The sequence below is a fragment of the Miscanthus floridulus genome, chromosome 4 (assembly GCF_019320115.1).
Source record: "Miscanthus floridulus cultivar M001 chromosome 4, ASM1932011v1, whole genome shotgun sequence".
NCBI classification, from domain to species: domain Eukaryota; kingdom Viridiplantae; phylum Streptophyta; class Magnoliopsida; order Poales; family Poaceae; genus Miscanthus; species Miscanthus floridulus.
Window position 1 is genome coordinate 59511657 of NC_089583.1, and position 23871 is coordinate 59535527.

The 23871-nt window shown below is 48.5% G+C and overlaps 2 protein-coding genes across 4 annotated transcripts; one reads left to right on the forward strand and one right to left on the reverse strand.

Moving 5' to 3' along the window:
* The first annotated feature begins 1881 nt into the window (after positions 1-1881).
* LOC136551536 (putative cyclin-dependent kinase F-2) lies at positions 1882-3131 on the forward strand. Its single transcript, XM_066543071.1, has one exon. The coding sequence runs from the start codon at positions 1940-1942 to the stop codon at positions 2882-2884; it is 945 nt and encodes a 314-aa protein (XP_066399168.1). The 5' UTR covers positions 1882-1939; the 3' UTR covers positions 2885-3131.
* Positions 3132-3639: 508 nt separating this feature from the next.
* Positions 3640-22181, reverse strand: LOC136551537 (protein EMSY-LIKE 3-like). Of its 3 annotated transcripts, none has more exons than XM_066543075.1 (14): positions 21886-22181; positions 21355-21501; positions 21012-21191; positions 20784-20930; positions 20477-20629; positions 18204-18412; positions 17952-18061; positions 17618-17861; positions 17315-17536; positions 17173-17241; positions 4520-4774; positions 4354-4422; positions 4095-4158; positions 3640-3938 (listed from the first exon to the last, which is right to left on the reverse strand). In XM_066543075.1, the coding sequence occupies exons 2-14, from the start codon at positions 21458-21460 to the stop codon at positions 3934-3936; spliced, it is 1833 nt and encodes a 610-aa protein (XP_066399172.1). In that variant the 5' UTR covers positions 21461-21501; positions 21886-22181; the 3' UTR covers positions 3640-3933. The 3 variants fall into 3 exon arrangements, with proteins under 3 accessions (XP_066399172.1, XP_066399171.1, XP_066399170.1); XM_066543074.1 differs by having other exon boundaries at positions 20498-20629; positions 21012-21239; XM_066543073.1 differs by having other exon boundaries at positions 21012-21239.
* Between the last annotated feature and the right edge of the window lie 1690 nt (positions 22182-23871).

Here is a 23871-nt window from a genome sequence, read left to right on the forward strand (position 1 = left end):
TATCTTGAACCTAATGGAAGATCGGGACCCTCGTTCACATTAAGTGGTATCAGAGCTAAGGTATACTGTCAGGTTCACATTTATTCCCTAGTTTGAGTGTTTCTCATTCGTTCCATAGTCCAGTGCCATACTCATTTTTTCTGTCCTAGAACCTTCCGCGCCATAGCCTTTGCATATTTCAGTTTCAGAGTCCGTCGTGTTGAGTTTGTATCCTGGTCGAGGTCTTGTTGCTAGTTAGGTCATGTTAGAGTCCACTTTGTGTGTTTTTCCTCATCGTTTCCATCAAATCTTGGCTGTTGTGACCAATTTTGCACACATTATTCCCGTTTTATCCTCTAATTCGGAGCCAATTCTTAAAACTGGTCTAGTTTTCGCATACGAACTCCGTTTTCGATGTTCCATATATGCAAATCGATCAAAAAAAAATTCGGATTCATCCATCCCCCGTGTTATCAGAGTTCAGAATTTTTAGATTGGTCAAAAAGTGGTCACAAGATCCTCTTTTTGTGGTCACAAGGTTTTTGTCGATTTTGAGCAAGTTTTCTGAAAATTCTACAGGCCACGTCTTTCACTTGTTTGAGCTCATATTTTCTGTGCTTACTTCTTTTGTGCTCCTAAGTAAAGGAAAATATCAAAAAAATAAAATAAAAAAGTTGAAATTTCCCAAAAAACAACGACAGCCCAAAAAATAGAAAAAAAAGAGGGACAAAAGAGGAATACTATTTAGAAGAGCACATAGAGAAGACCAAAGTGAGCTGTGTTAACGTGTGTTGTCTGGTTACTTATTTGTGTTGCTGTCTCCATCCACCATACTTATTTTTCTCACACCTATCACCTTGCTATTCACCATACTTTTTTCACACACCTGGTACTTGCAACACTTTAGACCAGCAATGAGAACAAGTATTTTGGACTATAATTCAGCATTACTTTCTGTTACTGACTTGTGTGTCAGATATATATATTACTCTTTGTAGAATGAGAAAGGAGATAATGATGATGGAGATGGTGGTATGGATGAAGATGATTTGTTGGGGAATGATATTAAGGGTTCCGAAGACAAGTCAAAACAACCAAAACCTAGCATATAATGTAACAATTATTTTTCTTAATTACCACCTGGATTTGAAAAGTTATTTTTTTTTCAAGTTCTTGTTGCATCGGTAAGATACAATTTGATTGATAAATATTCGAAAAATATAAAATGCTTACATATTAAAAATGTTATGTTTTAGTCATCTAACTTGATGTTTTCTTAAAGTATTTGTAATTATAGCATTACATTGATGTTAGCTTGATGTTTATTTAAATATTACTTTTTGATAAAGCATAAGTTTTGGGTGTTTTCACTAAGGTAAGTATATTATTTCATTCTTAAATTAAAAAAGGGATTTATTATTGAACTTGTGATATCCAAATTCGGATCAGAACATATATGATATATATATATATATATATATTCAAGGATATTCGAAATGATATTCATATCCATTTCAAAATATATATGGAAAGTATGGTATCCCGTATCCGATTCAAATTTACGACCGATTTCCACTCCTAGTCCTACGCAAAAAAAAAAAAACTGACTCGGAGTCTCGGACACTCGGTGTCTCGGGGGTGTGCTTGAAGTCGGTGGTGGTCATTCAAATTTCAAACGCGGACGCGGGTAGCCCTGTTTCTGTTTTGGCTGTGATGAGCTGTCCGTGGCTCCGCGTCAGCGTCGGACACGCACACCCAAACAAAAACAGCAAAGAGGGCGGAAGGGCGGAGCCCTCGGATCCGCGCGTGACGCCCACGCCAACTGCAAAGAGGACGTCCACGCATCCCCTATAAACAAATCTCCCCGACGCCGCCAGGCGCCCGCAGAGCAGCTCTTGCGAAATTTCAACTTCCCTCGGCTTCTCCTCTCGGCGCGCGCACAACAAGAAGCGAAAAGCTCATGGCGGCGGCGATCGCCACCAGGAAGCGCCAGGCGCTCGACGGCCCCTGCTTCCCGGCGGCCAAGAAGCGTTCGCGGTACGTCTTCGGCTCCATCTATGAGTACAAGAAGCTCTGGGTGCTCGGGGAGGGCACGTACGGCAAGGTGGTGCGGGCGCGCCACCGGCGCACGGGCGAGACGGTGGCCATCAAGTGGGTCCGCGCCACCCGCGGCGGCGGCGGCGACGGCACCCGCGCGGCACTCCGTGAGGCCGGCTGCCTGGCGGCCTGCCGTGGCGCCCCCTCGGTGGTGCAGATCCGCGACGTGGCCGCCGACGAGGCCACCGGGGACCTCTTCATCGTCACGGAGCTCGTCGACGGCCCGACCCTCCGCGACCGTCTCACCCTCACGGGCCGCTTCCTGGAGGCCCCGGCGCGCGCTGCCATGCGCCAGCTCCTGCGCGGCGTCGCGTGGGTGCACCGCGCGGGGGCGCTCCACCGCGACGTCAAGCCGGAGAACGTTCTCGTCGGCCCCGGTGGCGCGCTCAAGATCTGCGACTTCGGGTCGGCCACGCCTGTGCGCCCGCCGTACGACCCTGAGGACCGCGTGGGCACCTTGTGGTACCTCGCGCCGGAGATGCTCAAGGGCAGCCGCTGCTACGGCCCGCCGGTCGACATGTGGGCGCTCGGCTGCGTCATGCTAGAGTTGCTCACCGGCAAGCCCATGTTCCTTGGCGTCGAAACAAAGGAGGACCTGCTCGTGGACGTGTTCCAGCTGCGGCACAACATGGACTCGGACGGGGTGGCGGCGTTCAAGGGCCTGCCACCGGACCTGTCCAAGGCTGCCGGCGAGCTCTTGTGTGGGTTGCTTTGCTTTGACGAGGGCAAGAGGCTCACTGCGGCACAAGCGCTCAACCACCGGTGGCTCTCGGAGTCGGAGGAGGCAGAATCCATGGGTCCTGACTGAGGATGCCTCAGAGGAAACAGAGTCGCTGGGTCCAGAGGATACCTGATCTGATCAATGGCAGACAAACGGAGAGCAGTGTTATTTAGGACAATTGACTACTTTAATCTTATGCTTTCACTATTCATTCATTTGTAGCTTCATTGCCAATGTACTAGCAAATTGCAATGCATTGCTGTCTTATGTAATTATTAGTTGACTGGAGACAATCCATTGTTGCTCATCATCTGATCAAATTGAAACAATTTAACAGGGATTTGGTTGTCATTAATTAAGCTATAATGTGTGATGATCATGTCTTTGCTGCTTCATTTTTCTGCAATTCCGCAACCGTTGAAATTCGACATCACAAAACTGCTCAGGTTCTGTTTGATGCAACTACATTGGAGAATTGGACATTGTATGCCATGGGAGGCTGACATTTTCGTGATTAACTGAGCTAGTTTGTATAAAGCATGTCGTTCCCTTTTAGTTCTCAGAAACCTCTTTTCAAGACAAGAATGGACTCTGGTTTCACGGCACTTCAAAACATCATCAAGATTCTCTTCTCAGAATCTTCCTTTTTAGACAAGAATGGACTTTGGTTTCATGACAATTCTTGGCAAATGCTTGCTTTATCACAATTTGGTTTAGTAGACCACATTTGGCAAGCGTTGATTGTGGCAAATATCGGCAAGATTCTCTTATTAGAAGTTTAGAACTCTAACATTATCATAAGTACGGAAGATTCAAGCTCCATGATCTAGATATATCACAAATCCCACTCTTGATTATGTAGTATATATGTAGAATCACATGCCAAATTGTTTACACCACCATCTAGAAGCTTTAAATGGCCAGAATTGGTTGAGTTGCAATTCCTTGGATTATCCCCAAATGGAAGGGATTAAATCTACAGAGACCTACTGTACATTACAATCAACTAGCAGCAATAATTTTTTACACAAGTTTTCTCATGGAGTTTATTGCATATTCCAGCGATGTTTGTTACTTTGCCTGATGCTGGTTACCAGCACGGCAGCACCTGATACATTCCTTCTCCCAGGGTTCTGCTAACCTGTTCACACAGAAAGAAAGGGGATTGTCAAACAACAAATTGGCGTCAGTGCTGTCAAGTGCAGGAAAAGGTGCACTGTCCGGGGGGAAACAAATCAATCTATAGGAAATTTTCCACATGTTTATGGTACAGGAATAATGGGACATTAGTATTTACCACTTTCAACATCAGATGCCTCAGCAAGCCTTGCTATTGCACCAACTAGAGACCGTTCTTGATCCTGAAGGCATTCTGAGTTAGACAAACTGAAAATTTCCTGACTTGATCAAGGGGAGAGACGTCCCCTTGACTTCAGTCTTAAAGAAGGGGCCCACCGAACCCGGAACAGGCAGGAACCATCTGCGATTGCCAGTTTCAACAGGGAGGTGGGCACACAACCATGCGGTGATAATATAGTTTGTATAATCGGACTTACTTCCAATGCTTTCTTTGCCCTCTCTACTTCCAGGGGATCAGGATTGCTAACGCTAAAAATTTTCTTCACCTGAATGAGCAGATGCAATATTAAAATCAAAATTACAAGGCACAAGATCTGCAGTGTTTGTAATCAGAAAAAATTGGGGACGTTCATTCAAACTAACCACTTTTATCAGGCTCCCAGTATGAAATATATTGATATTGTTGTAACTTCTTGTCTCATCAACATTTTGTGGAGGTAGAAAATCCTTCTTGGATACATTCTTCTGGAAACTTATTCCTCTGCCAGGAACAGGCTTCGGCCCACCATGGCTAGTGGACTTCCCAGCACCACTAGTTCGAGCACCTTGACTTTGTAAATACATCACAGGGTCTATCCCAGACCCATCCTCTTGCCATCTTATATCTTCCTGTCCCATCTTTACTTGAGAAAAAAGCAGTGGTTTAGCACAATTCCATCAGATAAAAGAGTTTAGTAGACATTTGTAATTTATGCTTCTTCTCAGAACGAATATTAGGTCTTCTTTCAAATAAGATGAGTACAAAACTACAAACATTTCAGATACCGAGCATAGTTAACACAGACAAGTCAATTTGAAAGCAGTAACATCTCTGGAACAGCTCAACACGTTCTCCAAACAAAATTGTCCAGAATTAAATGGCTGGAATTAATATGCATTATCATGATATGCTTCTTGTCTAAAAGATTCCAGATTCCATGTTGATGTGTTAATGAATTGAGTAGCAATGACTAAACATATAAAAACAGCAAACACTAATCCAAACCACTTTCCAAGTGCTGCCAAAAATCTTAATCTATCTATATAACTAGAAGGATACCCTGCGTGTTGCTGCGGGATTTTCTTAGAAAATAAAACTGTTGCATGTATATGTTCTTGCTTCAGTTATTATCAAAATTGGGCAAGACAATAAAATTAATAGAACTAGATATAATTGCTTTTTAACGCAACAGCAGGAAGTTTGCTATTAATTAAAAGGGAGAGTTATATTTACAGGAAGTGGAAAACTCATAAGCACACCCAGACATAGCGGGGGAGCCCAAACAAAGGAACCAACCCAGCCACTACAGATTTTGCAGACAGTGCATCCTTTTGTGGGTTTCCATGCTTTCTTTGATCATCCCTGCAACTTGTATGGTTGTGGCGTGATTATTCTCGAAAATCCTGCAGTATGCTTGAAGGGATAAGCCTGACTACCTGAGTGTGGTTGTATTATATTCAGAGAGCCCTCACTTTAGTTGTAGAGGTTGTCAGGGCTGATCACAGCCATTCTATCTTCTAGCATTTTAGTTGTTGAAATTGCACTTTAGTTGTTTTGCTTTTAGCTGTAATCTGTACTGCTTTCCCTATATATGGAGCAACCAGCAGATGCCTTAAGCACTGCCAGCCAATACTAAATTTCTCAATTGTGGTTTGTAGTCTATCAAAGCTCTTTCCAAAGGCTCCACGTTGTACAGTAGCTTGGGGTCTTTGGGGATTGAATGTGTTACATGTATATATCTGTTGTGTATTTTCCCACTATTGTAAGGGGTTTTCTGCATATATTGTGTACAGACCTTATCTTTCCCTTGGGGGACTAGAATACAAGCTAAGTTGCTATTTTTCTAACATGGTATCAGGCTCCAGGGTTTAGATCCACCCTCACTTGACAGCAGCCGTCGCCATCCCGCCGACTTCCCAGTGAACAACTCCTCTTCCCCACCCATCTCCCTCCCCTTTTCCCCTTTTCTGCTTCCGCAGGTTCAGGGGGCTCTGCCCACAGCCACCGTTGCCTGCCGCACATGCCTCGCCCACGGTTGCCGCCTTTGCTGGCCGCACGCTTGCCCGCGGGTTCCGCCGCCGCTGGCTGCGCGAGCCCCGCCCCGCCCTTCCGCGGTCGTCGTCACCGGCCGCTCGAGTCTCACTCACGACCCCCTACCTGCTCGCCATATCTGCATTCTTTCTTGGCGGACGCCTAGTCTAGTGGGCACCTTCTGTGTGCTTTGCTCTTGCACTTGTGAGGTACTTTGCTATTGAGCCCACGAGGTTCCAAAAAAAAAGAAACAGAGAGTGTGCATCGCTCGTAGTCTTCATGGCATCCTCCATTCGTCCCAGTGTTGTCCCCGCTCAACGATGCTCGGTCATCTTCAATGGCACATATTGGGGTGAGTTTGTCTTCCACATGGAGGTTCACATGGGTGGTTAGCAGCTTTGGGGATATCTCATGGGTGAGCAGACATGCCCGCCATGTCTTGCTCTCCCGACACCACCCACCTACCCACCGGATGTTGCTGATGATGCTAAGAGTGTTTTCCATGAGGTGTTTTTTTGCGAATTACACAAGTACAGATGTAGACGCTCAACACGCACACTCACCTCACGTACGCAAACCCTACTCTGAGGACCTCCAAAGGACTATGCCGGCACATCTTGAGATTGACGAAGTCATCATAGGCGTCTCGCTGTTGACGGGAACGTCGCCTACCACTGAAAGCATAACGCCGTTAAATCCTGGAAAATGCGAGTACCCATGCCAAGTCGAGGACTTGAACTCGGGTGGGCAGGTTCCACCACAAGGAACCTAACCAACTGAGCTAGGCTCAGTTCGCTTCCTTGAGGCGTTTGAGGCCGAGATGGAAGGATACCAGTGTCTATGAAACTTGGTTGCACGAGGAGGCCTGTGCCAAGGCTATCCTACTTACGAGCATTGAGATCGACCTCTCCATGTTTCTCAGGGGCCTCACTACTTGCCACCTGATGTGGACTCACCTCCATTGTAGTTAGAGATTCGTAAAGAGGCGATGTACCTTGTTGTCGTTGAGGAGGCTCAGGCGCTTCGCCGACTAGACTCTACCATTGAGGACTTCCATTGTCACATGCCAGGTGTTTGGCATCGCCTAGATAGCTTGGGTGCTGAGTTCAACGTTGCTGGTACTTGCCGGTGCTGTGAGCGCCACTAGAGCCAGAGAGAGACTCTTCGTCTTCACGAGTTCCTTTCTCGACTTTATACTGAGTTCAAGACTGTACGAGCGCAGTTGTTGACTCGCCATCCATGCCCATAGCTTGCCGAAGGGTGCCTGAGCTACGAGCCGAGATGCGCCTTCGTATTGCTAGTATAACAGTGTTCAATATAGCAGCCATCTATGCTAGTTGCCATGCCCTCCTAGGTGCCTTCGCCACCACCTCCCTCACCGCCTCAGCCCTTGCTTGTGGCGACGAAGACTTCTTCAGGTGTTCTTTGTGGCTATTATAAACGACTTGGCCATGATGAGCGGGCTTGCCAAAAGAAGCACGACCGGAAGGGCCAAGGCCGACGCTCTTCTCCATGCTAGAGTGGCTCTTCTACTTCACAGGCCCCTCGTTCAGTATCTGCCGCCAAGCAAGAGATCCTTGCTCTGTGTTTGCCATCTTACTGCCGCAGCGCAGACCTCAGCGCACGGGACCATTGCTCAGACTTCTGGTTCTACTCTTACTCCTCATCTAGGTAAATCATCCAAGTGGTTCCTTGATTCTGGTGCCTTTTTCATATGATGACTCCTGATTCGACTCATTTATCTTCGATGTCACCTCCCAATTCACCTTTTGTTGCTCAACCGCTGATGGCACATCTCTTCATGTTGCTGGACGTGGCATTCTTTCTACTTCAGCTTTTCATGTTCCTTCCGTTTCGCACATTCCTAAGCTCACCATGTAGTTGATGTCTGCTGATCATATCACTGACCATGGATGTCATATCATTCTTGAAGCTGACTCGTGTTGTGTTCACGATCTTCATACGAACCTTCTGGTGGTGGACTGGGCCTAGGCATCATGATTCTTAGGGCATTTGGGAGCTTGACTAGTTGTGTCTCCCTTCGTCCACTTTGTCCATCCAGTCGTCGTCCAGTTCTCCTGCCTTCGCGTCACATACATCATCTACCACTACTTTTGCACAGTGGCATCGTCGTCTAGGTCATCTATCAGGCTCTAGACTATCCAGCTTAGTTGGTAGCGGTGTCTTAGGACATGTTTTTGGTGATAGTACTCTCCATTGTATAGGTTGCGAGCTTGGCAAACAGCTGCAATTCTACTATCCTTCCGGTGACCGGTGAGTCTGTATCCCAACGCCCTTTGATCTTGTTCATTCTAATGTATAGGGTCATATTCGTTTTTTTGTCCAAAGGAGGTCATTGATATTATGTATTCTTTATTGATGATTATTTGAGATTCACTTGGATTTATTTGATATCTTCTCATGGACAGTTTCTCTCTATTTACCAGCAATTTGCCACCATGATCGTACTCATTCGATTCTCCCATTCATGTTTTTCATGCTGATTCTTTTGGTGAATACATTTCTTCAGCCCATCGTCGTTACCTTGCTGATCTGGGTACTCTTGCTCATTTTTCTTGCCGTGGTGCTCATGCTCAGAATGGGATCGTTGAGCGAAAGCATCGTCACATTCTTGAGACTGCTCATGCCCTTCTGATCTCAACTGATCTTGCTCCTCATTTCTGAGCTAAGGCTGTCGCTATAGTTTTCTTCCTCATAAATCGACAATCATCTTTTGCTCTTCAGGGATGCACTCGCTACAAGCGTCTCTTTGGCACCCCACTATCCTATAACCATCTTCGCTGCTTTGGGTGCGTCTGCTATGTACTTCTCCCACCTTGTGAGCACCAAGCTGACTGCCCAATCAGTTGAGTGTGTCTTCCTTGGGTATAGTACATAACATAAGGGCGATAGTACTTAACATAAGGGCTATCGCTGTTATGACCCTGTTGCGCGTCAGATGCAGATCTCTTGGAATGTCACATTTGATGAATATCGTTCCTATTGTCCTCGTCTCCCCACTAGATCGTCCAGCACAACTGATGAGTCCCTTTCGTTCCACACCTCCATCTACCCATCTTCCCACACTACTCTACTTCTCCCACCTCCCCTGTCGTCATTCCACCTCCATCTCTTGTTACTCCACCTCTACCTCTCCCTTCCCTTTCGGTTGTTCCACCGCCACCCCCGATGTTTCCACCACCAACTCCACCACTTGACTCTTCTCCGTTTGTCCTTGGACCCCCTCTAGAGCCTTCTACCAGTTGTGATCGTAGTACCATTCATCCTCCCGAACGTCGTGGCTTCACTTCTGATACTCTTGTTGAGCCCACGACTTATCAGAAGGCTGTTGCTCACCAGGAGTGGCAACATACTATGGATGAGATTGCTGTTTTGGAGCATACTAGCTCTTGGGAGTTGGGACCTAGTTCCCTTGCCACCTGACATCACTCCGATTACTTGCAAGTGGGTCTACAAGGTCAAGACTTGCTCCAATGGCTCATTTGAGTGCTACAAGGCTCGTTTTGTGGCGCGAGGTTTCCAGCAAGTGCAAGGTCGTGACGTGGCTATGGTGAGACCTTTGCTCTAGTGGCTCACATGACCACCGTTTAGACTCTCTTTGTTGTTGCTTCTGTTTGCCAGTGGTCCATCTCCCAGCTGGATGTCAAGAATGCCTTTCTCCATGGCAAACTCCGAGAGGTGTACATGCAGCCACCTCCCCTCGTGGCATGGTCTGCCAGCTGCGTCGTTCTCTTTATGGTCTCAAAGAGACTCCTCGAGCTTGGTTTGAGCGCTTCACCTCTGTTGTAACTAATGTTGGCTTCAAGCCCAGTAACCATGACCCTAACCTGCTCTCTTTGTTCACACCTCTTCTTGTGGTGGCACTCTTCTCCTCTATGATGATGACATGCTCATCACAGGTGATGACCCTCAATTCATTGACTTCATGAAGAAGCGCCTTAGTGAAAAATTCCTAATGTCTGATTTGGGTCCTCTTCATTACTTTCTTGGTATTGAGGTCACTTCCACATCCGATGGTATCTACCTCCCCCAAGAAAAGTACATATATGACATTCTCTCTTGTGTTGCTCTCACTTATCATAGCAATGTTGATAATCCTATGGAGCTCAATGTTCACTTGTGTCCCACTGATGGTGGGTCTCTTGACGATCCCACTTGCTATCGCCACCTCGTTGGGAGTCCTGTCTATCTTAGGATCACCCGTCCAGAAATCTCCCATTCTGTCCATATCTTGAGTCAGTTTGTCCCAGCTCCGACTCAGGTCCATTATGCTCACCTTCTTCGTGTTCTACAATATCTTCGTGGCAACACCTCTCATCGCTTGTTCTTTCCTCGCACTAGCTCCCCTCGGCTTCAAGCATACTCTGATGCCACTTGGGGTAGTGATCACTCCAATCATCGTTCTTTGTCAGCCTATTGTGTTTTCCTTGGCTCTTCCTTAATTGCCTGGAAAACCAAAAAGCATATTCTTGTTTCTTGTTCGAGTGCTAAGGCTGAGCTGCGTGCTATGGTAGCTGTCAATGCTGAAGTGACGTGGCTATAGTGGTTACTTGAGGATTTTGGTGTGTCGGCTACTGGACCAACTCCTCTTTCCTTTGACAGCACCAGTGCGATCAGTATTGCTTGGGATCCTATGAAGCATGAGCCTAATGGATAAGTCTGGCTGCTGTGGTCTTTGTGGGGTTGTTGTGGTCCTTGTGGGGCTATTGTGGTCTTTATGTTTTTAGGACAGCATAGGATAGCATCTTAGACTAGAGGACAGCATCTAGAACAGCATCTTAGACTAGCATCTAGAGGACAGCATCTTAGCATCTAGGACAGCATCTTAGACTAGCATCTTGGCATATGTTTAGCTGGCTAGCAGCCTATAAATATATATCCCTAACCCCTCGGGTTGGTATGGCATTGAGAAATAAACCAGAAAACTGTCCCAACTCCTAGTGTCATCCTCTCTCGATGAGAGTAAGAATTCTGCTACTTTCAAGAGTGAGAATTCAGCGACTAATAAGTGGTATCAAAGCCGTACTATCCTGTAGCCTAAGCATCTCCTGCTCATCTCCTCTCCTAGCCACACAACAGCCCTAGCTGCGAGCAATAGCTCCGGCCGCTCCTGCTCACTCCTCCCCCGCGCGTCTGAAGCAGCCCTCTCCCCACGCAGCAGCCCCCCGGTAGCGCGTCATGTCCGCAGGGAAGTCTCAGCGCTCGGTCGCCTCGAGCATGCGGCGTCAGTAGGAGGCCGAACTTGCCGTGGCAGAGGAACGCGAGCGAGCGGCGGACGGCAAGGGCGTCGAGGCTAGCAGCGGCGGAGCTGGCAGCAGCCAGAGCGGAGGCGGAAGCAGCGGCGGCGGCGAATGCAGCGCGTGCGGCGACAGCGGAGGTCGAGGCTCTGTACGGCAGCATCGGCAACTCCATTTCTACTGACGACACTGCCGACGCGGATCTCGAGCTGCTAGAGAGGGAGGCAGCGCGAGCGCGGGCGGCGCAGTGGGCAGCCGCGCACGCCCACGAGCGTGGCGATAGCCCAGACAGGCGCGGACGCGCTGGCGGCGCTCCTAGAGGAGGCACGCACGACGGTGGCGCTCCTGGGGCAGCCGCGCACGCCCACGAGCGCGGCGGCAACCCAGACAGGCGCAGACGTGCCAGTGGCGCTCCTGGAGGAGGCGCGCACGGCAACGGTGGCGGACGGGTCGATGGAGAGCGCGGCCTTCACAGACAGCGTGGCTCTCTCTCCCCGGATCGGTACCGACGGGTCGATGGAGAGCGCGGCCTTCACAGGCAGCGTGACTCTCTCTCCCCGGATCGGTACCGTGGTTACCACGGGCTCCAGGCTGTTGTCAGGGACGTCGGTACCGGCGGTGGGTGGCCTACCCTCACCAAGACCAACTACGTCGAGTGGGTTGCGGTGATCAGGGTAAAGCTCCAGGTGCGGCACATGTGGGAGGCAGTCGATACGACGACGTCGACTACGACCTAGATCGACGGGCGCTGGATGCCCTCATCGCTGCAGTCCTGCCCGAGATGCAGTTCTCGCTTACCAACAAGCGGACTGCCAAGGAGGCTTGGGACGCCATCGCTGCGGCACGCATCGGCAGCGACCGCGCCCGCAAGTCCACACTGCAGGCACTTCGTAAGGAGTGGGAGAACCTGGCCTTCAAGCTAGGTGAGGACGTTGATGACTTTGCTCTCCGTCTCAACACTCTGTTGCAGAAGATGGTGCAGTTCGGCGATGACACCTACGGCGAGGAGAGAGCTGTCGAAAAGCTCTTCCGCTGCGTCCCTGAGAAGTACAAGCAGATGGCTCGCTCGATCGAGTCTCTGCTGGATCTCTCCACGATGTCGATCGAAGAGGCGATAGGTCGCCTCAAGGTCGTCGACAGCGATGAGCCACAGTCTCTCTCGGGGCCCATCACCACTGACAGGAAGCTACTTCTCACTCGGGAGCAGTGGCTTGCCAGCCAAGGTGACCGGAAGAAGGGGGAGCCTTCTTCCGCGACAGACGGCCGCAAGCGTGGCAAGCCACGCAAGGCGCGCAGAGACGCCCAGGCCGGGGCGCGAGGACGAGGGTGATGCCCGCAGGCACAAGCCGACACGAGACGATGCCTGCCACAACTGCGGCCAGCTCGGCCATTGGGCCAAGGACTGCCGACAGCCACGACGCGGCCAGGCCCACATCGCACAGGCGGAGGAGCCGGCTCTGTTCATGGCACATGCAAGCATTGAGCTACCTCCAGCGGCATTGGCCGCAGCGGCTCTCCTCCACCTCGACGAGCCAAAAGCACACGCCCTCCTCGGCGACAGCTCCGGCAACGACAAGACTGATGGGTGGTGCCTCGACACCGGCGCCACCCATCACATGACCGGTCGACGGGAGTTCTTCACCGAGCTTGACTCTAGCGTCCGAGGCTCCGTCAAGTTTGGGGATGCCTCCGGCGTGGAGATCAAGGGCGTCGGCTCCGTCATCTTCACCACCGTGTCTGGTGAGCACAGGCTGCTCACCGGAGTCTACTACATTCCCCGCGTTAAGGAACTCCATCATCAGCTTGGGACAGCTGGATGAGAACGGTTCGCGCGTGGTGGTTGAGGACGGAGTCATGAGGATTTGGGATCGTCGCCGTCGCCTTCTTGCCAAGGTATCTAGAAGCGCAAATCGACTCTACGTCCTTAACGTGCAGGTGGCACAACCCCTCTCTCTCGCTGCTTGTCGGGACGACGAGGCGTGGCAGTGGCACGAGCGTTTCAGGCACCTTCACTTTGAGGCCCTGAAGCGGCTCAGTGCCACGGAGATGGTGCGAGGCCTACCGTGCCTCGACCATAGTGGAGCAGCTCTGTGACGTCTGCGTGTTGACGAAGCAGAGGCGACTCCCCTTTCCACAGTGGGCTAGCTTTCGAGCCAAGGAGAGGCTCGAGCTTGTGCACGGGGACTTGTGTGGCCTGGTGACACCGGCCACACCGGGAGGACGACGCTACTTCCTGCTGCTCGTCGACCTCTCCCGCTACATGTGGGTGATGGTCCTCGGCAGCAAGGGAGAGGCTGCGGACGCCATCAGGCGCGCGCAGGCTGCTACGTTGGTGGAGTGCGGCCGCAAGCTGCGCGTGCTGCGCACCGACAACGGCGGCGAATTCACGGTGGCTGAATTCGTGTCGTACTGCGCTGACGAGGGCATTCAGCTCCACTACTCCGCGCCGTACAGCCCGCAGCAGAACGGCGTCGTCGAGCGGCACAACCAGACGATTGTGGGGATGGCTCGGGCCCTCCTCAAGCAGAGGGGGATGCCGACTGTCTTCTGGGGAGAGGCGGTGGTGACGGCCGTCTACATCCTCAACCACTCGCCTACCAAGGCGCTCGACGGCAGGACGCCGTACGAGGCTTGGCATGGGCGCAAGCCGGCGGTCTCTCACTTGCGGGTCTTCGGCTGCCTCGCGTTCGCCAATGAGCTTGACCACATCAGCAAGCTCGACGACAGGAGCACTCCGGGAGTGTTCATCGGCTACGCGGAGGGCTCGAAGGCCTACCGCATCCTCGACCCGAAGACACAGCGTGTGCGCACGGCGCGCGACGTTGTGTTCGACGAAGGGCGAGGATAGGCGTGGGACATGGCGGTGGACGACGGCTCGGCTCCGACGTACGACGACTTCACTATCGAGTACGTCCACTTCGAGGGAGCTGGGGGAGTAGGCGGCTCTTCTTCGGCGAGCGCGTCTACCCCAGTCCCCGAGCCTCCACCGACCCCGGCGCCTGCTACTCCGACAGCACCACGCTCTCCAGCCAGGACCTCGGCTATGATGAGTTCTTCGCCGGCTCCACCACAGCCGGCAACGCCACGCACTCCAGCACCGACAGGCACCACTCCGGGCACGTCTACTCCACCACCAGCTCGTGTCGAGCACGGCCCGGTTGAGCTCGCTACTCAGCTCTCTCACAACGAGGAGCGCGTCGACGCGTACCACGACGGCGAGCCATTGCGGTACCGTACGATGGAAAACCTTCTCGGCGACCAGCCAGTGCCGAGACTGGTGCCTCACGACCTGGAGGCGCAGTTGCACCTTGCGTGTGACGACGGCGAGCCTCGGTCGTTTGCAGAGGCCGAGAGACACGCGGCATGGCGCGCCGCGATGCAGTTGGAGATGGATGCGGTTGAAAAGAACCGCACCTGGGAGCTTGCTGACCTTCCTCGTGGTCACCGCGCAATCACCCTTAAGTGGGTGTACAAGCTGAAGAGGGATGAAGCCGGTGCCATCGTCAAGCACAAGGCTCGCTTGGTGGCACGAGGTTTCGTGCAGCAGGAGGGGGTCGACTTCGACGACGCCTTTGCTCCCGTGGCACGGATGGAGTCCGTGTGACTCCTCCTTGCGCTAGCTGCTCAGGAGGGCTGGCGTGTTCATCACATGGACATCAAGTCGGCGTTTCTTAACGGCGACTTGAAGGAGGAGGTCTACGTGCACCAGCCGTGGGGATTTGCGATCCCCGGCAAGGAGGGCAAGGTGCTCCGCCTGCGCAAGGCCCTCTATGGCTTGCAGCAGGCACCGAGGGCGTGGAATGCCAAGTTGGATTCCACGCTAAAGGGGATGGGATTCGAGCAAAGCCCGCACGAGGCGGCCATCTACCGACGGGGCAGTGGAGGTAATGCTCTGCTGGTGGGTGTCTACGTCGACGACTTGGTGATCACCGGCACCAAGGATGTGGAGGTGACGGCATTCAAGGAAGAGATGAAGGCCACCTTCTAGATGAGTGACCTAGGGCCTCTCTCCTTCTACCTGGGAATCGAGGTGCATCAGGATGACTCCGGGATCATGCTTCGACAGACCGCCTACACCAAGCGTGTCGCTGAGCTAGCTGGGCTCACCGACTGCAACCCAGCTGGGACTCTCGACCACGGCCTCTACTATCCTAGATGCCCTGGGCCGGCACACTTTGTCGGATACAGCGACCACGCCGGCGACATCGACACCAACAAGAGCATGAGCGGGATCCTCTTCTTCCTCGGCAAGTGCCTCGTTAGCTGGCAGTCGGTCAAGCAGCAGGTGGTGGCCCCGTCCAGCTGCGAGGCCGAGTACATAGCGGCCTCCACCGCTTCGACTCAGGCGCTCTGGCTCGCTCGACTGCTTGGTGATCTCCTCGGCAGAGACACTAGAGCGGTGGAGCTTAGGGTGGACAGCAAGTCCGCTCTAGCCCTGGCAAAGAACCCCGTGTTCCATGAACGCAGCAAGCACATCCGGGTGAGGTACCACTTCATCCGAGGCTGTCTTGAGGAAGGGAGCATCAAGGCGAGCTACATCAACACCAAGGACCAGCTTGCGGACCTGCTCACCAAGCCCCTTAGGAGGATCAAGTTCCTTGAGCTCTGCTCCATGATCGGGATGGTTCAACTTTCCCACAAGACGACGCACAAGACTTATGGGGAGAATGATGGATAAGTCTGGCTATTGTGGTCTTTGTGGGGCTGTTGTGGTCTTTGTGGGGCCGTTGTGGTCTTTGTAGTTTTTATGACAGCATCTTAGATTAGAGGACAGCATCTAGGACAGCATCTTAGACTAGCATCTTGGCATATGTTTGGCTGGCTAGCAGCCTATAAATATGTATCCTCAACCCCTCGGGTTGGTATGTCATTGAGAAATAAACCAGAAAAACTGTCCCAACTCCTAGTGTCATCCTCTCTCGATGAGAGTAAGAATTCTGCTACTTGCAAGAGTGAGAATTCAGCGACTAACAGAGCCCACCAAGCATATTGGAGTCGATGCTTCTTACATGAGATCGATAAGGTCGTGTCTCTCCATCATGTGCCTTCAGAGATTCAGCTCGTAGATTCCTTCACAAAGGAACAGACTCGGGCACACCATAGTTATTTGCTCTCCAAACTCAATGTAGTTGACACACCATGAGTTTGAAGGGGGGGTGTTTGATGTATATATGTGTTGTGTATTTTCCCACTACTGTAAGGGGTTTTCTGCATATTGTGTGCAGACCTTATCTTCCCCTTTGGGAACTGGAATACAAGCCGACTTGTTATCTTTCTAACAAAGTGTAGAGAGTGATCCCACTAGTCTACCAAGGAGATGAAGTTTGCATGTTGTGCCACATCAAGAACGACAATGCTAAAGTGTAGGTTATGCTCTGCTGGTCTTGTGTAGTTCTCCTAAAAGATTAGTTCATTTACCTATGTTCATCAGCACATGACCATGTGAATAGAAGTCATGGGTAAGAGTGATATGGTCAAGTTGGCAAATATCCCCAAATAGTTAAGTCTTAGAATCATGTTTAAAACCAGTGTGATAATATTCAAATATAATTAAAGAATTCTTTTAGAAAAAAGATATTTCTAAAACTAGTGATATTAAATTATAACTTGCTCGTCCAACGGCACTTTAGAAAATAAAAGTATCTCACGGTATAATATGAAAATGTTGAGGAACCAAAATCCAAAAGATTTAGATTTCATAGACAACATAGATGAAGAATGTCCACATTGAAAAAAGGATCATGTACCTTCTTAAGATCAACCCACTCCCAGGTCTCATTTGATGTATTCATGTCATGAACCAGCGCGTAAAGGCCCTGCAAGGAAATTCCTAAGAAAGAGACCACTTTAATTAAAAGTAAATGCAACTATGGTGAGACAGAAACACACCGTTTCTTGATTGTAATCAGATATAACTACTTCATAGAAATTATTATCATCAGGCCAACGATTCATGGCTTTATGGCCAATTAATGGGTTGACATTCTGTGCTTGAGAAAGTTCAGCAGCAGGACAACCAGGAAAATATCTATTCAAATGTGGTCTTCTTGCACTAAGACCTTCTGAAGATGGCATGGACTTCACTGCAGAGCCCCCAGGTACCTTCTGGCCCTAGAAGCACATAAGATTCTGTAAAAGAATCAAACAGAAAGATTACTTTTGGAAACAAGTTGTGTAAATAAATCAGCATACCGTTTTTAGCCTTTTGCCTTTAGGTCCTGGTGGAACTTCCTTCGTAGCTGTTGAAGATGATGGGTGTGTTGGTGCAGCCACCTGCTGTGAATGCATCAGAGGAGATGGCGCAGGTGAAGCAGTGAGGGGTTGAGATGTCTTTTGCCTCTTGTGGGTAGAGGTAGTATGAATGGACAAAGGATCATATCCTGGCATAGGATTATTGGGCGCCCTTGCATCAAATCTTCCTTTTGATCTCCATTCGCTTAATTTCAAGGCAGAAATTCAGAATGCTGGAAAGAAGACAAATCTGTGGATAGGCATCGATGAAGTAAAGGGGATATTATTATACTACCTTATGCTGCGAATAAAATCATCATTGTAGATCTTGTTTAATAGCTGCCTATGTTCTTCGTCAGATACCCTTAGCTCCTCCCTAAGTTCTGTTATGAGACCTTCTTTCTCCTGAAAAATTGTAAAGTCAACCTCAGGTCAATTTTGACGGGGGGGGGGGGGGGGGGGGGGGGGGGGGGGGGAGGGGGGTGTGTGTGGGCATCTAACATAATCACCAAAACTAAATGTGTTGAAATAGTTTAATGGCCCCAACCCATGTAATGGTATCAGACTGTGCTTTAAATGCACGAAGAACCGAACAATATGCTTCTTGCTCAAGCTGATGAATTTGTGCTTCCATAGCTGTCTGTGCCGTATCATATGAACTAGTAGGAGTAATTGCTCTTCCATTACCACTGACATGCTCAGTGCCCCTCATATCTGTACTGTTCAAGTTTGGTGGTGGAAGATCATCATCAATTCCTGCAACCAGCACAAAATGAGAAACCTCAACAATTTACTGACTATATCTGCTTTAGAAAAGAATTATCAATGCTACTAGTAGAGCAGATGAAATAGTTCAGTGATCTATTTTATGGGGTAATAAATAAACAGAAACACCAACAGACATTTCAATGAATGAAAGAAGGTATAGTTATTTAGTTCATAATGAGCATATTTTATCAATTACCTAAAGTAATCTTCATTATTAATCAAAACGCGACAATAAAAATGTCTGTGACCATGTCTAAGAACATTTTTCATTAAGAGGAAGAGAAAGTTATAACAAACAATACTAGTAAGCCTAGGGTTACCAAGACCAACACGTCCTTGCAAGACTAGTCTCACAAGGATCACTAACGAAGTTCACAATTGGGTACTTATGTGAAAGCAATCGGTGACCAAACCCTGCTGAGCACTAAGAGAAGAAACTAGTAAAGCAACACGACTCTCAACCAAAAGCTCCACTCCTAACTCCTAAGAAGCAAAGACTACCACGTAGCCCACCAATTGAAGCGAGCTCAAGGAACGCAGTAACCACATCTTCATGACCATGGTGTTTCACGACTGCTCAGTGACACCGACAGTCGACGGCACGAACTCATCTAGAAGCAAAATTTCTTGTACAGCTTATAATCCTTTCTCCAACAGAAGCCCACATAAAACACATAAAAGTGTTGCACCCCAACATTGTTTTCATATACCCCTCTGATGGGTACAAGCCCTAGCATCCCAAGAAATTCATACTAACACATAAAACACCAACTGCTTTCTGTCAAACATCCACCAATATTAATTGTACACAGAATTATCTTATCCATCAGATCAACTTTGTCAAACGACTCAGGATGATTCAGTGTTCTGTCTTCCTCCAATAATCAATTGCCATAGTACCAGTATTGACTATTCTGCTCCCCATTCATCATAAATTACCCAACTAAACAAGCATATACTGTGCGCAGTCACTAGTGACACGAAAGAGAACTGAAATGGAACAAGTCTGCAACTTCATCCAAACCCTATAAGGTGATATATGGTTTTTTCCAATATCATATGTAATATCTTACACCAAATCAGTAATCCTTGTCATGGTTATAAGGAAAACCAAATGTAAATAGTAATACAATTTCAACATAACTAAAGAAGTAGAGTAAATGAGACATGCTGCGATTGACTAAACTAATGGAGAAAGCTGTAAGAAAATCTGAATACGAGTCAAAGACGGAAACAGGGTACATTCTTATACCAAATTCCTGACCTATTAAAGGAGGCCTAAGAAAATCTTGAAAGTTTATTCAGTTTTTAATGTTAGGCACAGCTCATACTGCACATAGGCCAACTCCACAATGTTAAAAAAAAAAAGAAAGAATCTAAAATCCTCAAAAAAAAACTCAATAGTTAAAACCTGTGCACCTAGCGAATAATTTCAAAGACCAAACAAGACTTGGACAAGATTGAAGGCAAAATCTTGAAAAAGAAAAGGTAATCATTCTTGTGATCTTATAATATTTGTACCAACACCAAAATCTATTTACTATTTCTTGCCAAGAAATCATAAAGCTGTGCACACTGTATAAGCCAAGAATGAAAGATAAAGCTTAGCAGCAACAAACCAAGAGAATTTCCAACAATGTAGAACAAGCAGCAAGATCACAACCTGCCAATAGTTACATATCAAGGTTCTACCTATGCAATAAACAGTGCTAACCACTGGACAAATATGCAGTAGTATGAATGCGTGAACTGGTACCATTAATTGGTCTCCCGCTAAAAGCAGAACTAGCTCGGCAAATATTTCTAACCTGGGACATTGGCAAATGTAGTGGTGTCTGAAGCATCTTATGTCATGTAGAAACAAACTCATGGATTTCACATACAGGTGCACAGTCAATGTTTGAAGTACCGGTCAGAAAGTTGTTATTTTTCACCTTCCACATTTGGCACAACCCAGAAGCTCATGATTTAAAGCAATCAGTAAGGTCACAAGAACGTGCCATCGTTATAAAATGAAGGTGCTACGGCTACCTACACAACAAACCAGCTTACCCCTGTACAAGTATGTAGTACCATCAACTTGTGGACTTGCAACACTTGCCGATTCCCCACCATAAGTGGAACCAGGCAAATTTGCTGGGCAAACATTTCTGCTCTGGGACATCAGCATCTCCATCTCCAATGACGTCTGAACCATCTTGTGTACTGTGGAAAGATGAAATACGCCCATTTTTTATTTCACATGTTAGTGTGCAGTTAATAGTTAAAGTAATATCATAGTTTTCCAAAAGATCACAGAAGAGAAGAGTCCACCAGTAATTATCAAAATGAAGGTGCTACCTATCCAACTCATGCTTACCGTCAGATGGCTGCGCAATACCATGAACTTGTGAATTTGTAACCTTTTGCAGTTCCCCACCATAAGTGCAATCAGGCAAATTTGGTGGGTGGATTTTTCTGCTTCGGGACATCAGCAGCTCCAGTGACGTCTGCATCATCTTGTATACTGTGGAAACACAACAATGGATGCCACATGTAAGCGGGATAAACACTTAAGGGCACCAATCAGAATGATATTATTTTCCACCTTCTGGGTTTGCATCAAGCCAGGAATGGGGACCTCTCGAATCGACTATGTTCTTTGCAGTACGAGCATTGTATCTGCAATTCAGTTCAGATGGCCCTGCACTCCCTTGCATTTCCAAACGCTTTATGTGAGGCCTGTGTTGGTTCCCCATTACATTAGCTGCAAGCTGTGCTTCAGAATCTGCAGTGTGCATTCGGCAGCCATCATCACCACGTTTGTAACTTCCAACTGGAGTAAAAAAAAACAGAGAGGCGTGCAGAGCAGAAGTTGTTTTGGCAACTATATACATGACACCTGCATTAAGGATATTGATTGAGGTTCATCAGCATCAAGGCACATTTACCTTGTAGACGCGGTGAGTAACTGTAGTTCACATGCTGATGCTGGCCACTTCGATTGGTAATATCTGACAGAGCAGCCCTATCGTACGGCCTTCCAAATGCTGACATTTGCAAATGCTTGTGACTTGTGAGACAAAAATCACTTGATCCTACAAGTGACCAAAGGACAGAGTTATGTACTTATGTGAAGCAAAATTCACTTGTTCCTGCAAGCGTCCAAGGGCAAATTTATGTTTCACTGTTTCGGCACAAACTTGCTTGAGTGTTATACCCCGGCTACATTTGGAACACGACCAAAACAACCGAGAAACTGGAAGGATAAATTTCAGGCCACTAGTAAATTGCCGTCATCAGAAGGCGAGAAGTTATTGTTGGTGTTGTTCACAATAGTCCTAAGTGGTTATCTAATGTATTAGTCCCGCAACTATTTGGATGGATCATAATGGAAGCGTAATAAAAAAGAATATAACTAGTGGGAATACATTAGTCTACTGATTTACTCACGTAACCGCAGAACTGGCATGAAAACTCACAAGTTCTGGAGCCCAGCAGTGGCGCGGCGACGTTAGTGGCTGAAATTCGCTGGACCGGGCGGGGATTGGCGAAATTGCCGTCGATCAGTTAGGGTTAGGGCACTGGGCACCGTCGGCGGCGTCGAGTGCGGCGCGCCTGAGATAAATGCTGACGAGCGTCGTGGTGGATGATCGGACTACGGAGAGAGGGAAATGGCGAGGCGGCCGAACTGAGGAGATACCGCCGTCGGCGAGGGCAATGCTCAGGCGTCAAGCAGAGCGCGGTGGCCTCCGAGAGCAAGAGGGAGAGAGAGAGAGAGAGGAGTGATCGAGGGAACTGCGCACGATGCATGTGCCCTTCCAAACCGCAGTTGGCAGCTGAGGATAAACACTGAGGGCACGCCGCGCCACGCGCTCACGCCCATTTTGATTTTTGAGATTTGAAATTCAAACTCCACTTTTCCTTTCCCTCACAATGCAGCGGTAAATATATCCCCTTTTGACCTGCCTTTTTTATTGCCTCTGTGTATAGCACCTTGATTCTCCAGTGCGTGTACCATCGAAACGTTCCGGTGCCCTCTAGTCTGCTCCACACATTTCTCCAACTGCCTCTGAACCTAAACTCTACTCCGATGACCATCAAAAGTAAAGGTGAGGTATTCTCCTCTGTACACCTAGCTAAGCTCCGGTGCTTCACCGGGGTTTCTCGGTGAGCGCAAGATGTTCCACTGCTCTATACTTCTCCTGTGGCCGGTAAAGTAAATGTGAATAGAGAGGTTTCTTGAGCTCTAATTTTTTTTTTAAAATTACACAGTACATGTCCACAACATGCACGCACACTTACCCCTATGAACACACATACGTAAACCCTTACTATATGAGCACTTTCGAAGGACTGAGCCATCAGATCTCGAGATTCACGAAGTCACCACTGCAGCCTCGCTGTCGACGGGGACGTCTCCTACCACTTAAAGCATAGTGCCGTTAAATCCTGGAATAAATTCAGAAAATACGAGCACCCGTGCTAAGTCGAGGACTTAAACCGGGTGAGTAAGTTTCACCACAAGGAACTTAACCAACTGATCTATGATCAGTTTGCCCTTAAGCTCTAATGAGTGTGGATGTTAGTTTAGGGTGCTAAGAGAGCTTACCTTCCAGGCCACACATTATATTTATAGGCCCACTTAAGAAACTGGCAGGTCACCGGAGACCTCCCGTGGTAGCATGGAGTGTACCACCAGAGCTTCGCAACGATAACTTTCCATCGGCTCTCAAAACTAGTCATTAGAACTTCGATCTGCTCTCGATTAGGTGCATCATCAGACAGCCTGTTCGGGAGGCCGTATCGTATCGTGGATTATTTACTGCTGGCTGGTTTGGTATGAGAGAAAAACACTGTTCTCGGCTGGAAATTTACGATCGTTTACGAGCAAGCGAACAGGCTGAGAGAGCTCCAGTGCTCTATGGAGCCGGTTGCGAATCACTCTCTGATGCACCACCAGAGAGCTCTGGTGAGCTCTTTTGAATTCCACGCTCCTAATTGTCACTATACTTAATCTCCTGTGCTCACAACTCCGGTGGCACCAGAAGATAAGGTGCTCACACTGAAAACGTAGGTTAAGAAACGCTCTGGCGATGTAAAAACGCTCCACTGAGCTTTTCTCTTAAACCTTTTTTCAAGCAGCTAACTTCAATAGGTCTTCCATGGGACTATCATCAACTTTAGCACTGAGTTAGCATTTTCAAAAAAAAATTCAAAGGCTTTCACTTGCACCTGGCCACGCCACTCAATCTAATACAAATATATTGTTAGATCTCACCTAGTGACACTAGATAACTGCATTAATCAAAGATTTTACTCTATTTATAGTATGACTATCTATCCTAAATACAGCCAATTCACTTCTCCAATTGATTGGGCCTACGAGAACAAACCCTATGATATACCTTTGCCTTGGGTTTTGCTTTCATCTCCATCCATCCATCATTGATCCTTGTCATCTCCTC